General features: G+C 36.1%; 2 protein-coding genes across 2 annotated transcripts; both read left to right on the top strand.

Annotated features, from left to right (window-relative positions):
- Positions 1–575: 575 nt before the first annotated feature.
- LOC132610736 (uncharacterized) lies at positions 576–8054 on the top strand. Its single transcript, XM_060325090.1, has 10 exons — positions 576–996; positions 1078–1155; positions 3055–3735; positions 3894–3996; positions 5821–5921; positions 6014–6188; positions 6828–6998; positions 7087–7187; positions 7463–7645; positions 7779–8054. The coding sequence occupies exons 1-9, from the start codon at positions 754–756 to the stop codon at positions 7523–7525; spliced, it is 1716 nt and encodes a 571-aa protein (XP_060181073.1). The 5' UTR covers positions 576–753; the 3' UTR covers positions 7526–7645; positions 7779–8054.
- Positions 8055–12736: 4682 nt separating this feature from the next.
- On the top strand, positions 12737–15447 carry LOC132610075 (uncharacterized). Its single transcript, XM_060324326.1, has 4 exons — positions 12737–13173; positions 14702–14824; positions 14900–14983; positions 15119–15447. Exons 1-4 carry the CDS (start codon positions 12867–12869, stop codon positions 15247–15249), a joined length of 645 nt encoding a protein of 214 aa, XP_060180309.1. The 5' UTR covers positions 12737–12866; the 3' UTR covers positions 15250–15447.
- Positions 15448–15578: the final 131 nt, after the last annotated feature.

The following is a 15578-nucleotide window of genomic DNA, read 5'->3' on the forward strand; positions in this document are numbered from 1 at the left end:
TTCAGTTTGTTTGCAGAAATAAAGCAACAAAGTAATTTGACCCACATATATTTTCAAGCATTGTTGATATCAATTATGAGAACATTTATTTTTCAAGTTGTCAAACACGCAAAAGTTAATATCTCATATTCTTTTTGTTATAGCGTGATGGAATAGAAGGGGTCCAGGGAGGGTGGTAATAGGCAACCTTACCTCTATCTTCACAAAAAAGAAAAAAGAAAAAAAAAAAGCAATTTGCAGGATTCCCCTTGGCTGGGGTGGTCTTTAAGTTTTGTCCCTCAAATTGATGGTCTTTAACTTTTTACCTCTATCTTCACAAAAAAAAAATTATACTTTATTCTTTTAGCATAATTATTTATTCTACTTGACATACACGTGTAAAGCACATGCCAAGAAATTAGTAAAAAAAAAATACAGTTGAGAAGTCTGATTTTTTTTAAATCAAAATAGAATGGGAATATATTGTTTTTCCATTTACAAATTGAATCAATTAATTTCTTATAGCTTTTTTTTTTTTTTTCAAAACATAAAAATTCCAAAATTGAGGGTAGTAAAATAGTAGTGAATGAAAGAACTTGGGAGAAACTGAACACAAAGAGGGAAGTTAAAAATAAGGCGGTGGCATGACGTACGTGTCACATTATTCCATAGCCACCGCTCTCTCTCCCACTTGAATTCAACACAAACATATTGTTATTGTTCGTACCCAAAAGTAAAGCAACCATAATTCCGTTGAATATAATTAATTAGGAAATGGTTTTGGTGATTGAATCAAATATTGGCCGATCGGCAATACAAATTGCCTCTATGTTCCGCCACCACATTTCTTATTGTGTGGGAGTGAGAGTTTTCTCGACAATTGGCGAAACTGCAACAAAAAAAAGTCATAAGGTATCCAATAAGCCACCAATATGCACGGCTGACGAGCTTCACTACGTGTCCCTTAATACTTGTGATTGGAGACTTGCTTTGTGGCGTTACCTTCCTCCTCCACAGGTTCATTTTAATTTTGAAATAATAATAATGTACTCTTATTATTGAGTTGTACGAATTAATTTTAATACTGAAATGTAACAGGCTCCAAGGAGAAATCATCCGCTACTTCTGTTGTCTGGCGTAGGGACTAATGCTATTGGATATGATCTTTCCCCTGAGGTAACTCTACGCAAATGCATCATGCATGCATGACACATTGATAAGTGATAACTTTGTGCTATTGTGTAGTAGTATTTGTTAGTGAATAATAATGCTCTAATTTGTGCATGCATATGCCATTATTTTGTAAGTGAACTCAAGAAAATTCTTGAGTGGGTAATTCATTGCAAGTAACGGTATACTGATCATAAGTGTACGTGTACATATCATCACTCATTATAAGTGACGTTTACTCATGGGGATATGTGACATTTTATGGAGGTTTCCGTCCTTGTTACGAGTAGCTAGGTTCACCAATATCCACGGGAAGATGTATAATTAGGGGTTGTTTGGTATGATCGATAAGAAAAAATAGTCTTGAGATAAATATTTAGTACCGCCTTATCCCTTGTTTGGTTATTAATCCGGGATTAGTCATCCCAAGATTAAAAATAGTACCAGAATAAGTTATCTCTGGCAGAGGGTGGAATAACAATGCCAGTATTAGTTATCCCAGGATAAAATAATGAAAATGACAGAAATAGCCCTGAGGTCCCTCAAACCCTTTTTTTTACTAAATAAGGTGGAGGGTGTTTTTGTAAATAAACATTTTTTTCTTAGAAATTATACAATGAATGTCACTTTTAATACAACAAACCATAACTAATCCCAGTATAACTAATCCCAACATAACAAATCCCAGCATAACTTGTCTTCAAACCAAACGACCCCTTAGAGTTACCGGTTCAACCGGATCCATTAGCTTTGGCTCAGACCCTGTATATGTGATCTATTAAATAGGTACAAATCTTGACTTTCATACCAAGAAATTCAAATGATCCGGGGTTCAGTGACACCTCAAATCCATAAAGTTCAAATGCTGGATCAGCCTTTGCAATATCTTGGTGAATATATTGCACTTGATGCATGTACTGTGATCTCCTTTTTGAATTTCTAGCTGACTTATAGGAATGGACATTCAGCTAGGTAACGCACAATGTACTTTCCTTCAACTGCTGGAACTATTAAGTGCTTTTTCTGTCTAGGACTACTTAGTCCCATTCGTTGTGCATTTCTGGCAGCACTGACTCTTTCCACCAAAAGAGATATTGGCATAAATACTGATGGGGTAATAATCTTTATTTGGAATTTGGAGAACTTACATATTGCAAAATTGCATAAAATCAGGAAGTCTTTTTTTTTTTTTTTTGTGTGTGTGTCTATTATGTATATACATGAAAAAATCTTGGTCAAAGCAAAAAATTATCTGACTCATCAAGTGGACTCCATAGTCTAGTGTCATTCTTTAGAGGGATGTAAAAATTGAGTTTCCTAAATCTGTTATGTGTCTTTTTTCACCCCAAAAAGTTGTCATTCCTTGTACCTTTAAATCTGCTCCATTCAGTAATTCGTGTGCTGCTTGAGTTAGATGGTTTCTCTATAAGCTCTTTGGTCTCAGGATGACGGTTGGCTCTGAATGCTTCTCTTTGTTAAAGTTCAATTCTTACTATTTATAGTGTCCCAATTTGATGCACGTCAATACTAGTTGTGTCCTGTCAGCATGTCTTTAATCCAAATGATTTTGTTTGCTTGATTAGGTGACACTTCTGAAGTATGCGATTTTGATGCATGTATATGCTAATTATTTGATATTTATAATAAATAATATGCCATACTTTCAGCTGGAGCATTCCAGTTTGTCTTGAATAATATCACTTTCAGGCATCTTATCCCTCTCTAATAGGCTTCTCATTAACTTTCGACTGGTGCAAGTTGGTGTACCTTGCTATTGAGTCGTGGTTGACTTCTAGAGAGATACATTTTATGTGGTTGCACCGCGGTTGTCCTATTCAATAGTTTTGAATCTATTCTAAAGAAATTAAAGCCTGTCTTTATTATTTATTTATTGTGATTTTGCAGTCATCATTTGCTCGGTACATGTGTAATCAAGGATTTGATACTTGGATTCTCGAACTCCGTGGAACTGGTTTGAGCGTGAAGGAATCAGATTCCAAAAATATTGAGAAGTCTGCACACACAGCATCTAATGAGATGGAAGCTGCTTCTGATAATGCTAATGACAGAGGTCTTTCTGCAGCAAAGCAGTCCACAAATGTCCAGGGTGCCTCAGAAAAGCACGATACAGCAGTGGTCAATGAAGATCCCGCTGTGGTTTCAACAGTATGGGATGAGTCAAGAGTGGTGACCAAACTTACAGAAACTTTTATACACTTGTCAGAGAGAGTCACTGGCTTTGTCCGTGGAAGTAAGTCGAAGATTATCTTTGCTAAACTTGTTCATCAAATATCAAAACTATTGGAGGATTCTTTTCTTTACAAACGAGCCAACACAATAAGGAAGAAATTGTTAAGTCTGCTGGAGAGGAGGGAGAACTCAGTTGCCGTCACTAGCCAAGTCGGGGAACTGAGCAAGAAGCTAGTAAATATCTTTGAAGAAGGTCAACATTCTGTTTCATCCCCACTATTTGATCTGCAAGAACGTCTAACAACTAAAATGGGAGCTTTTCAGGAACAGCTTGACTTAATCCTCAAGTATGATTGGGACTTTGATAATTACCTGGAAGAGGATGTCCCTGCTGCGGTGAGGTGGCATTTTTCGATGTTGAGGCTGTAAAATCTTGATCTCCTTGAAATCACACAATCTGAATTTGAATTGGAACTTACATCTCTCATCATTCTTTCTTAATTTTCTCTTGTATACCGACTAGTGATTGATAATCTTTACATTTTTCAATTTAGATGGAATATATAAAGGCCCAAACTAGACCAAAGGACGATAAACTACTTGCAATTGGACATTCTATGGGAGGAATATTACTGTATGCCAGGCTATCACGGTGTGGTAAGATGAGATCTAATTTAATAGAGCTCCGGCTGCTAGGTTGGTGACATGGTAACAATGAGTACTTTAAGCAAATGACCAGATTATCATTCATGTATCTTGAACCAGTAGTAATAAGAACATATTGAAGCCTGAAATTAGTAAATAAACTGTATTTTCTATCCAGCTTTGTGATATCTAGGTGCTTCATCTAGACATGTTACTTTGGTTCTTCAGTTCCTGTTCGCCATCATACTTCTGTTGCATGCATGTATCCCTAGGGTATACCATCAGGTGAGCATGTTTTGCTTAATAATAGTTGGGGAATGCTCCAATAGGCTCAAAGAATACCTTGGTTGGAGTATTTATTTTTGTTTGATGGCATTTGACCTGTTTTATTTTGGCTAAAACAACATTGTGGTGCACGTTATAGCTGCTCTTGTACTTGCAAATGCATATATGGTAGTAATATTTATGGGCTTGGCGTTATTATTTAAGCATCCAAAAGACTACTCACAAAACTGAATGCCTATTTGCATCTCCTGGCATAATGTTGAGTTTTCTCTGTGCTATATTAGATCTACTTCTTAATGTGTTAGGTCCTTTGCCATGTCAGTGAATTGATCGACACAATCAAAGTAAGGATGATCCTGTGTGGTTGATACAGAGAATTTCTTCTCTGTGGACCTTGGTGTGTAATTGGCATACCTGTGATCTTGTAGTGACTCTAATGTTCTTGTTATCTAATAAAGTTCCCAAATGTTCTTGGTATCTAATAAAGTTTACTCTCAGGAACATTCTCATTCCCCATGAGAAAAAAAATTACGGAAACCACTTGTATCTTTTTTGATATCTCGAGTGAACCTTGGGGCATTCTATTCAAGTTTTCATCTATATTTATCTATTTCCAAATACGGATGCTGCTACTTTCCGTCTAAATCTCAATGAGTTCTTAATCCAGAACCTTTACATAAGGTAAGAAGCTGCTACTAAGTGAGTGATCTTCAGCCGTGATTGTAATAGCCACTAAAGGGTGTTATCCTAGACACGGAGAATGCCTGAATCATTGATATTCATGAGAAATGAGCTGGAAACTGACCAGCTTGAGTTTGTCAAAATTGTAGGCCATGTGGAATGTTATCATAATCTCTCCATATGTTGCGGCTAGAATAGTTTGGATGTGTATTCTAAGGAATTTGGTTCATTTCTCAGATGTATAACCCTTTCATTATTTGTTGATTTATATGGATTAGCCAGCAGGGACTGTTGGCAACGTAGGGTTTTTCATTAATTTAGTCACGGTTGTGATAAAGCTGATGCGTCAGACTAGTTTCATGTGACAAGGTATCCTGTCAAAGTTGTGCCAATCTTCTCTATTCTACTTTTTACTCTCCAGTCTTCCTATTGCAGGGCTGATTCCGCCTATCTTGTTTAATATAATGAATCTTAGTGAGAGCAACTCGAAGAAATGTCTTAAGAACGTAAAAGGTCTCAATTAAATTCTTAAAAAGGTGTTCATTAGATCTCTGTTAATTGAATACCATGAAGAAATGGAATATATGGTAAGCTTAAGTCAATGATGCCTTTTCGTTTATGATAAGTCCTGTTTCTGGTTCACCTTTTTAGTTTCCATTTGGCTTCGCATCTTTCCCTATGAATTTGAACACTTTCTTATTTAAGTTTCAAAATTATCTTTCTTTACAGGGATATAGGGAGCTGCATTTTTTATTACATATTAATGGGCTATTTGTCAATGGATCTTTCATTTAAGATTTCTGAATTTATCAGGGTTTTGAACTAGATACATAGTTCATTTTTTCCTTTTTTTTCCTTTTATGAATGAAGCTTTGGAAGGAAGGGAGCCTGGATTAGCTGCTATTGTTACTGTGGCTTCATCACTTGATTACACATCATCTAAGTCCGCACTCAAACTGCTCGTACCCCTTGTAAGCTGAAACTAATATGTTTCGGCTCTTCTTTAGCTTCAATTGCTATCTTCCAGTCCTCGGTAATCTTAGAGCTGTTTGCCTTGCTACAGGCTGATCCTGCTCAGGTTCTCAATGTTCCTGTCATTCCTCTAGGGACATTGGTGGCTGCTGCTTATCCTCTTACATCTCGCGCTCCTTATATTTTGGCTTGGCTTAATGAAATGATATCTGCCACAGACATGATGCATCCAGACTCACTGAAAAGGCTTGTACGGAACAGCTTTTGTAAGTATTGACATGAGTATAAAAACAGCTTTTGTGCTTTTATTCTTACAAATTTGCATGAACTATTTTTAGGTCTTATTGCTTCTTGGTGTAGAGAATATGCTTGCAGATTTCAAGAGTTTAGGTTAAGGAGATATATATGGACATTCGACTGGGAGTTTTGGGGCGATATAGAAAGCTGAAAAGACTCGCATGATCTAGAGGATTATTCTAGTGGCACTCTATGTTGCTCGCAGTTCCTCTTGCTAGTGTTTGTCATACCATTGCTGCATTAGTAATGAATTATCCTAATAATCCATTGCCACCCCAAAACAAATCCTCTCTTTGTCAACCAGTTGCACATATTAAAATATTTATTTAGGCATCTAGAAGTGTATGACCTATGACTTGTCTCTTCATGAAGTATAACACGTTTGATTGTGCAGTTCTGTTTAAGAGATGACAATCTGGTTTGTGATAAATTTTTCAGGAAATTACTGGATAACCTATTTATAATTTGTGAAAGTTTTGGTAGCTTTGAATAAGCTTCCATCAGAAGTCTTGTGTGAATTCAGGGCTATTTCTTCCTATCAACATGTGTTGCTTTCGGGTTTCATACGAATCTTTTCCTACAAAATTTGCTGATAGATCTCCCTGCAGGTAATATTCCTGCTAAACTTCTTTTGCAGTTGGCAACAGCTTTTCAAGAGGGAGGGCTCCGTGATAGAAGTGGCAAAATTTTCTATAAGGATCACCTTCACAAAAGTAGTGTACCGGTCTTAGCTCTTGCTGGAGATCGAGACCAAATCTGCCCACCGGAAGCTGTATATGGTATATTTTTTGGTACTTCCATTCTGAAAGCAATATATGAGGCTAAGGATTTTCTAAGATTTCTTCCTATTAACCATGATTCAAGCAGAAACACTGAAGCTTATTCCTGAGAACTTGGTGAACTACAATGTATTTGGGGATGCTGATGGTCCACATTATGCTCATTATGACTTGGTCGGAGGGCACATGGTACGTCAATAAGAATGTTTTAGCCTCTTTTGAATTTAGAAACAGACGATGGAAGAAAATAAAGATAGAGGAGAAGGAGATATGTCTTAATTTGCGTATGATTCACATTTCATATTTTCTTTTTCCTTCTTTTTCTAGTATATTCAGAGTTTTACATACAGCTTAGATAGAGAATACCACTCTATAGGAGTTCCTTGACACACTAGCAACTCTCAGGAATAGGGTGCCTTGAATATCCCCTTTAGTAATATAATATCCGGGTCTTAATACTGCAGGCCACAGAACAATTATATCCTTGCATAGTCCAATTTTTAAGCCGATATGATGGGACCAGCTAGGAGATGGATATGCGTTAACATCATGCTTCAGATGCCTGAGCTTCAAATCAGTCCGCGTATCATTTATGCATCTCATGCTCACTTATCATCACTACTCATATCAGATGATGCTATAAACAAGTGAGATTTAGTTGTACTACATGGTTTGCTTATCTCTTCATTGCAGTGTCCATCCGTCTTGAGGGTCCATTATGGTATTCTCTCTCTGTGTGGTGAAATCATAATTGTAATTATGAACCTTCTCTTTTGCCAGGGGAAAATTGTGATACCCGGAACCAGAGGAGCTCATGCACAGGAAAGAATTTGACAGATGTGCTTTGTGTCAACATTTTTCGTAATATCATCCTTTTCGATTACTTTTTCACCTGACTTTTTACAGGCTTTTGTTTCTATCCTTTATCTAGATTCCACTTAATCTCCATCTATTATTTGGTTTTTTATTTTCCCTTTATAATGTATATATTTGGAGGATGCTCGTGCTGAGCACGGGCTCAGAAAGCTAGTTCTCATTGAACTATAATTCCTCATAGAGTTACGACTAATAGACGTGGTGAAAGAAATGGGTACATGATCTTTAAAAGTTTAAAGCAAGGTGCATGGCGATCAATCAGAGGCTAAGACTTCACCATTGGTTTGTTAGGCTATAAGCAGGAAGCACATTTAACACAGCTCCCACCAATTTATCTAAAAAAAAAAAAACATGAAAATCGCAATAGCAAAAACTAATCCCACAAACATCTAAATTAGCTTTGTTGGTTGTGCTCAAGGTTACCTGTAATGCGTTTTCCAAGCATGTTAGACTCATCTTCTATTACAAGGCACCCCTTGTCTTCACATCCAAGGCTACCAAGCTTTACATAAAGTTTTTCTTATTTGTGGCGTTATCAATAGTCTTATATAATTATAGGAGTTTAAGGGACGGATCATTCGTGTTTAAGTGTTGATTGGCTTTCTTGGATGTTAGTATCATTTTCTTTTTGATGCATAGGATTCAGGTTTTGAAGGTTGCAGGTGTATCAGTATATTCAATGCAAATCTCCCACTGTCCTTGTACTGAATTTTTTGTTATAGATAGCCAGACATATCAACAGATCTAAATAAGTTTAGCTCAATTATTTTTTCTCTCTTGATTCAATTTCATTGAAAAAAAACTGAGACATGGAAAAGAAACTGGCAGAAAATTGTGGAAGTGCGCTCATCAAGCAGATAAGTTGGTGGTAAAAAACAGCTCAGTTTCGAATTTTTTTTGTTCAATTAATTAGTTTATCCTTATAATATTTTCATTTTAATGGGCTTAATATCTTATGTAAATATGTTAGTACAATTATATAGAAAATTAATTAGAAATGTCCAACAAAATGGCAAGCTGCTACGACTTTGGAGTTATAAGCCTAAGTGAATAGAAGAAAAGTAAAGAAGCCAAAAAGAAGAAATCAGACCGAAGCAGAGACAGGATGAGGAGCCATATAATGAGTAGGTAGAAGGCACGAGCAAGATTTTTACTAAGGGGTTCAAAAATATAAAGAAGTAAACATACGAAGAAGTCAAGGTCCAGCGTCTACTATATAAACATAAAAAATTATCTTGACCTTGCATATATAGTGTAATTTTTCGCTGAAGGAGTTCTCTTGCCCCTTACTACCTCCAGTCCTGGATGCAGCTGCATGCAGAAGATATGGAAGCATAAACATAGCAGGAAGGAGACTGATTTTTGGTACAGAATGGTAGCATTTGTTTGCTGGACCTTTGGTAGTATCTTCATCCAGAATGTCTTTCTAATAGACCCTCCGAAATACATGTCCTCTTTAAAATTAGCACCTTTTCTTTAGTTATGATGTTCCTTAGTTTTGTATAGGATTGGGAACATCTTCCATTTTTGCAAAGAACACGATTAATTAGGAGTAACTCCTCTACTTAATTTTGTTCTTCCTAATCTGTAGGTACCATCTGAATGTCTGAGTAGTCTCAGAGTTGTAATTTGTAAATTACGGAGCCATGATCTCCTCCCATGTATGTTTTGATGTTTAATTAACGAGGTAGGGATCAATGTAAAACCCCATTATTTATTAGGTCATTTGCACTTTCGTCCTTCGATTGCACTTTCGTCCTTCAAAATCGAACTTACGAACTTACGCCTAGAGAGACATAAATTACACATCCTAATATTCACAAGTTATGCCATGAATTTAATTGAAGTCCAATTTTATAGGGCTTGTTCATTTAATTGGGCTACAAATGGTGAGCTCACTTTGTTAAGTCCAAGACGACATCTTATTCTAAAAACTCAAATTATTGTCATGTGTGAAATGACGTGGCACATCAGGTCAAATAAAGAGTGAATAGGATGATGCCACATGCCAAAATAATATGACATACCTAGTCAAATAAAAAAATCAATAATATTTGTCAAGCATACAACTCACATGTTCCGGCTAATCAAATATGGTCATGTCACTTCAATTTGATATCATCGTCACAACTCTTTCCTCCTACTACTATAAACGGAGGTCCTCCTAATTCCGAAAAGACAACAGATTTCAATCAAGAAGTTACGCATAGAGATATAAGTTACGCATCATAGTATTCACAAGTTATGCCAGCACCCTTAAAGAATAGACATAAATTCGATTTGGAGGCCAAAAATTAAGAACCAGCCCATTTGAAGGGAAAAATTTAAAGACCAATCTATTTGCAGGACAAACCGCGCAATTAGCTCTTATTTAGTCAAGTCTAACAAATATGAATTTAATTGAAGTCCAGTTTTATTGAGCTTGTTCATTTAATTGGGCTACAAATGGTAAGCCCACTTTATTAAGTCCAAGACGACATCTTATTCTAAAAGGGCAATTTTGCGAATTGCCCTTCTTTTGGGGTGGTCTTTAAATTTTGCCCCTCATATTTGAAATCTTTAAATTTTGCCCTTCGGCTAAAACCCATGGGTTCTAGGTTCGAACCCCCACTCAGTCAAAAAATTTTAAAAAATTCGCAAGACAGAGTTTAAATTTCGCTATGCCCCCACCGACATACACTTGTTAAGGAATTACCAAAGTTATGCCGGACCCGGCATACTTATGCCTTATGGGCAGACTTGGCATAAGTATGCCGGATCCGACATAACTTTTGTAATTCCTTCACAAGTTTATGCCGGATCCGGCATACTTATGGGCAAACTTTTAGTTAAGCCTTAACTAAAAGTCTTTTCCTAGTTATACCTTATGGGGCAGACTTTTAGTTAAGGCATAACTTTTCCTTAAGACATAGACTTTGTTTTATAAGCCAAATTTAGTTAGTTCAAACTCCGCATATTGGCAACCAAATTGAACTTAACATCAACAAAGCAGTAACGCTGGGAAAGAAACAGATCATACATTAGCAGAAACAAATGCTCATAAAAGGCTGATATTGTTTTTATATTTTATCTACTGGTGCATCGTAGGATGTGTCAATTTGCACAACTTGGTAAGTGCAAATACTAACAGACTGAGGTACATTTGCAACATTTTAAGACCTGAATATGCATTAAGATACATTTAAGTAGAACAAAACATCCACATTCTTTATTGGTTTGTTATGATTTATTGGTCTGGTCCCATTAAAAGTTTGTCCATAAATATGGCTGACCCGGCATAAACTTGTTAAGGAATTATCAAAGTTATGCCGGACTTGGCATAAACTTGTTAAGGAATTACCAAAGTTATGTCGGACCCGGCATAAACTTGTGAAGGATTACCAAAGTCATGTCGGACCCGGCATAATTATGCCAAGTCTGCCCATAAGGCAGAGTATGCCGGGTCCGGCATAACTTTGGTAATTTCTTAACAAATGTATGTCGGGTCCGGCATACACGCGACCCAAATCTTGCCTTGCAATTTTTTTTTTTAATTTGTGCTTGAGCGGGGGTTCGAACCCAGAACCTCATGATTTCTGCGTGAACGCTCGGGGTTGCAACGCAAAAGGCAAAAATTAAAGACCAGCAATATGAGGGGCATAATTTAAAGACCATAAATATGAGGGGCAAAATTAAAAGACCACTCCAAAAGAAGGGCAATCCGCGCAAAAAAAATAATTCTAAAAACTTAGATTAGTGCCATGTGTGAAATGACGTGGCACATCAGGTCAAATAAAGAGTGAATAGGATGATGCCACATGCCAAAATCATATGACATACCTAGTCAAGTAAAAAATCAATGAATATTTATCAGGCATACAACTCACATGTTCCGGCTAATCAAATATGGTCATGTCACTTCAATTTGATTGGTCGAAAGAGTTTATCATCATTACAGCTCTTTCCTCCAACTACTATAAATGGAGGTCCTCCTAATTTCGAAAAGACAACAGATTTCAATCAAGCAGCCAAAGAGAGCTCGTAAATCGTACACAACAGATTTTATGACAAGCTATAACCATTCGAGCAACCAAGTTTTTCTACAAGTTTTAAAGATAAAAGATGAAGATTTAGGATCAAGCCATGTTCTTGCGTTCAAATACAAGTCCACCGATTTCAAGTTTCCGAAAAGAAGAATCAAAGGAGTTATAAAAATTGTAACATTTACTACATTAAAATAAAATATTATGATTGTTGAAATATTTTCTAGTCTCGATTATTTTCTCAACGTGAATTTTATTGTCTACAAGTTAATATTTCCGTTATCCCATTTATGTGATAGACTTCGAATTTGAGAGTCAATCGTTTTTATTTTGATCGTGAATTTGAACATATAATCTTTAAGTTTTTTTGAAAAATATTTTACATATTTAGAAACAACATAAAGTACTATAAGTCACAATAATTAACAATTTAAAATATTTAAAGAGCCTATGAAAAAAACTTTGGTAAAAAATGTTTTTGTTTGACTCTCGATATCTAAACTGTATCATAAATCGGGACAGAGGGAATACAACTTTTTATGTCATTTTTTGTTTTCACATAAAACTTAGCATAACTCATAGTACTGTGTTTGATTCAATTCTCTTTAGCATAATAACTAGTATTGCATAAGTTATGGAAGAATTTTGTATAATTTTGTTAGTTATAAAATATGAATTAAGAATGTGAAATTTAATAACGCATGAATTTAAAGAAAAAACTTTTTTGTTTTGGTAATTTTCCTATTTTTTCAAAAAGAAGAAAGGAGACCCTAACATGGTACCTCCGACCCGCTGAGTGAAAGCCGGGTCACCTATTTAAAGAAAGAAAGGTTCCAGAAGTCCGCTAGAACTTGAAAGAAAAACACAACTCACTCACTACATATTCATCCTTCACAATATTTGCAGAAACCAGTACAGATAAAGAAGGGCTATTATTATAAACTGACAAAAAATATTCAAGAAAGCAAGAATGAGAGGGAATGATAAGAAGAGACTAATCAAGTTGTTGTGTCCTTCACTATCAAAGATGGTACTACCAATAATGGTTTGGGAAGACCAAAGAATTGATGTTGGTTTCATTGGACGTGCTTTTGGGATTGACTCAGTAAGTTTGAAGATAAATGGTCATTTTATTAGTAGAGGGGTTGATCTTATGGCTTCTTCTGTTACATGGAAGTCTCTTCTTTCTTTCTTTTCTGCTCGTGGTTTGTCTACTGGTGACTCTGATTCTGCTCCCCTCATTGTTGAAGGAAAGCTCTCTAAAGTTGGTTCCAAAAGTAAGCACCTTTTTGCTGTCCCTTTGATTCTTGTTCACCTCTTTCTTGTTGTTGTACTGTTTGTCTCGTAGCTTATAATATTGTTGAGTTGTGTGATCAATCTTGAAAAATGTTTTGGTAGGTGGGGTGTAAAATGTTTTTAGCTGTGTGTAGCAACAAGGGGTTGTTTGGTTGCTTGTTAGAGTAACACAGGTATTAGTAATGCAGAGATTAGATATGCAGAGATTAGTTATGCCGGTATTGCTGACCCTTTGCTTCTTGTTAACCTCTTTCCTGTTATTGAACTGTTTGTCTCATAGCTTGATAATATCGTTGAGTTGTGTGGTCAATCTTGAAAAATGTTTTGGGGGTGGGGTGTAAAATGTTTTTAGCAGTGGGTAGCAATAAGCTCAAGGACCTACATGCTGCTTTCATCCGAGGCAAGAGCCATAATTTTTAGTTGATTGGTTTTGAATTAGATTTTTTTTTGTTTATTGAGTTTTGAATAAATTATTTGTACATATTAAAAGAATTCTTTAACATACATATAGGGTTTGAGCCAAAGCTACTGGATTCTGCCGAACCCATCACCCATATTGTGGCTCCCCTGGCTTTCATACCGTTCCAAATTTGAGTGAACAATTGCATTTAAAAGCTTAAATTGTTGGATAGGTGAACCTTTTATGGTTCATTTTAGGTCTGCAAAACTGATAAATGGAGTCAAATCTTGGGTTTTCTTTTAGGCTTAGGTGACCAGAGCAGGTCTAATATGGGAATCATGAGAACATCTCAGTATTTTATATTTTAGGCTATAAACGGTGTAGCGGTGTAGCAGTGTAGCAGTCTTAAATGTAAAAATGCCTATCTTATCAGACAATTTGACATATAATTAACCTCATGTCAGGTGTAAAGAATTGTCTTATAGGTTTGGTAGGTTTTCTAATTGCTGTAACCATGCAAAATATTTGAAGTTCCGAGAGTTTGATTTTGTTCTTAAAAAATTAGCAAGCATGAGTTGTTGATACGTGCACGCACGCACACACACAGAGATGTTTCTTTATGGAAGTGAGTTTTGAGAATAAGCAGGCTTGGTTTATGGAATCTTTAATATTGATTGCCGCAGAAGAAAATTCTGTTTCTGGTGCTCATACTGCCACATTTTAGGTTATGATGGGTGAGACCACAAATAAGATAAACCTACAGATTCCTTGATTTTGCATTGGCTATTAATCTCTTATGTGTGACTTCAAAAACATAAGATACAGATATTAGGTTTCCCTAAGCTCTGAACTAAGGATGGAAACCAATGACGCCGACATTTCACATGCTAAATAATTAGATGAATGATTAATGGGTCGATCCACTAACAAAATATTACTATACATCCATGTTTTGGTCCAGTTATTGAGTAGTAGTGTTCCTACAGTATGACACGGAGCACTTCTAAGAACTGCTTATTGTGGTTACCTATTTACCTCCCACCACCATTCTCCGCTTATGAACATGTCTCAAAATACTCTTCTTGTTGAATGTGAATGTTATGCTGCAGGATCACATAGTCCAACAGAAGTTGAAAAAGGGTTGCTGTGCAAGAAGGAAATCAATGATGAGAGAGAAAGACTTCACGAGAACACCAACTTTAATAGCAAGAAATTTAAGGAAAGCGCCAGAGGTAATGAAAGATTTTGTCATTTCTTCTCCATTAAATATGCTAAGTTATCCATCTTATAAAACTTTGCTAGTGCAGGAGTGGCATTGAACCTAAAAAGGAAGCTTTGTTTGGAAGGTTCAGATCTGTTGAAGAGAACGAGAAGAAATGAATGTGATTCAGGTTCGTTACAATAGAATAAGCTTAATGGTGTCTCTTATTATCTCAATTCCCTGAGCTCATAGTCAATGTGAGCCGTTGTATTCTATTCTATGTCTTCATCTCTAGTCACTATGGTTATTTGTGGTGTATTTTCAGGTTTAAGAGAGGAACAAGTGGAGTTCCCAAAAGCTGATAGGCCACTTTTATGCAGCTTAGCTAGTCAAAAGCTAAAAAGGATTAGAGATGATGAGATGGCTGTAACAACCCCTTTCAAGAGGATACGATAATTTGACTAAACACAATGTTAGCAAGTTGTATATGAAGGCAACGTTACCATTGTACTCACCTGTAAATCCTTGCTAGTGGGTTAAAGTAGTTGATGACACAAAATTTTCGTACTGGAAGAGCCTTTCTTGAATTTGACGTAGATTACGAATTCTTACATATGGTTCCTGGTGGTAAGATGTCCTTTTTCCTTTTCTCAATGCCTACATATTCAGGGTAAGCGTAAATTTGTGGTACTTGAAGACCACATTACTAGCTGTTGTTGGTATCGAGCCACTCCATTTCACATGCAAATCTTTTTTCAAACTTTGGAAGAGCAAAAAAGTATTAA

The sequence above is a fragment of the Lycium barbarum genome, chromosome 9 (genome assembly GCF_019175385.1).
Source record: "Lycium barbarum isolate Lr01 chromosome 9, ASM1917538v2, whole genome shotgun sequence".
Classification (NCBI taxonomy): Eukaryota; Viridiplantae; Streptophyta; class Magnoliopsida; order Solanales; family Solanaceae; genus Lycium; species Lycium barbarum.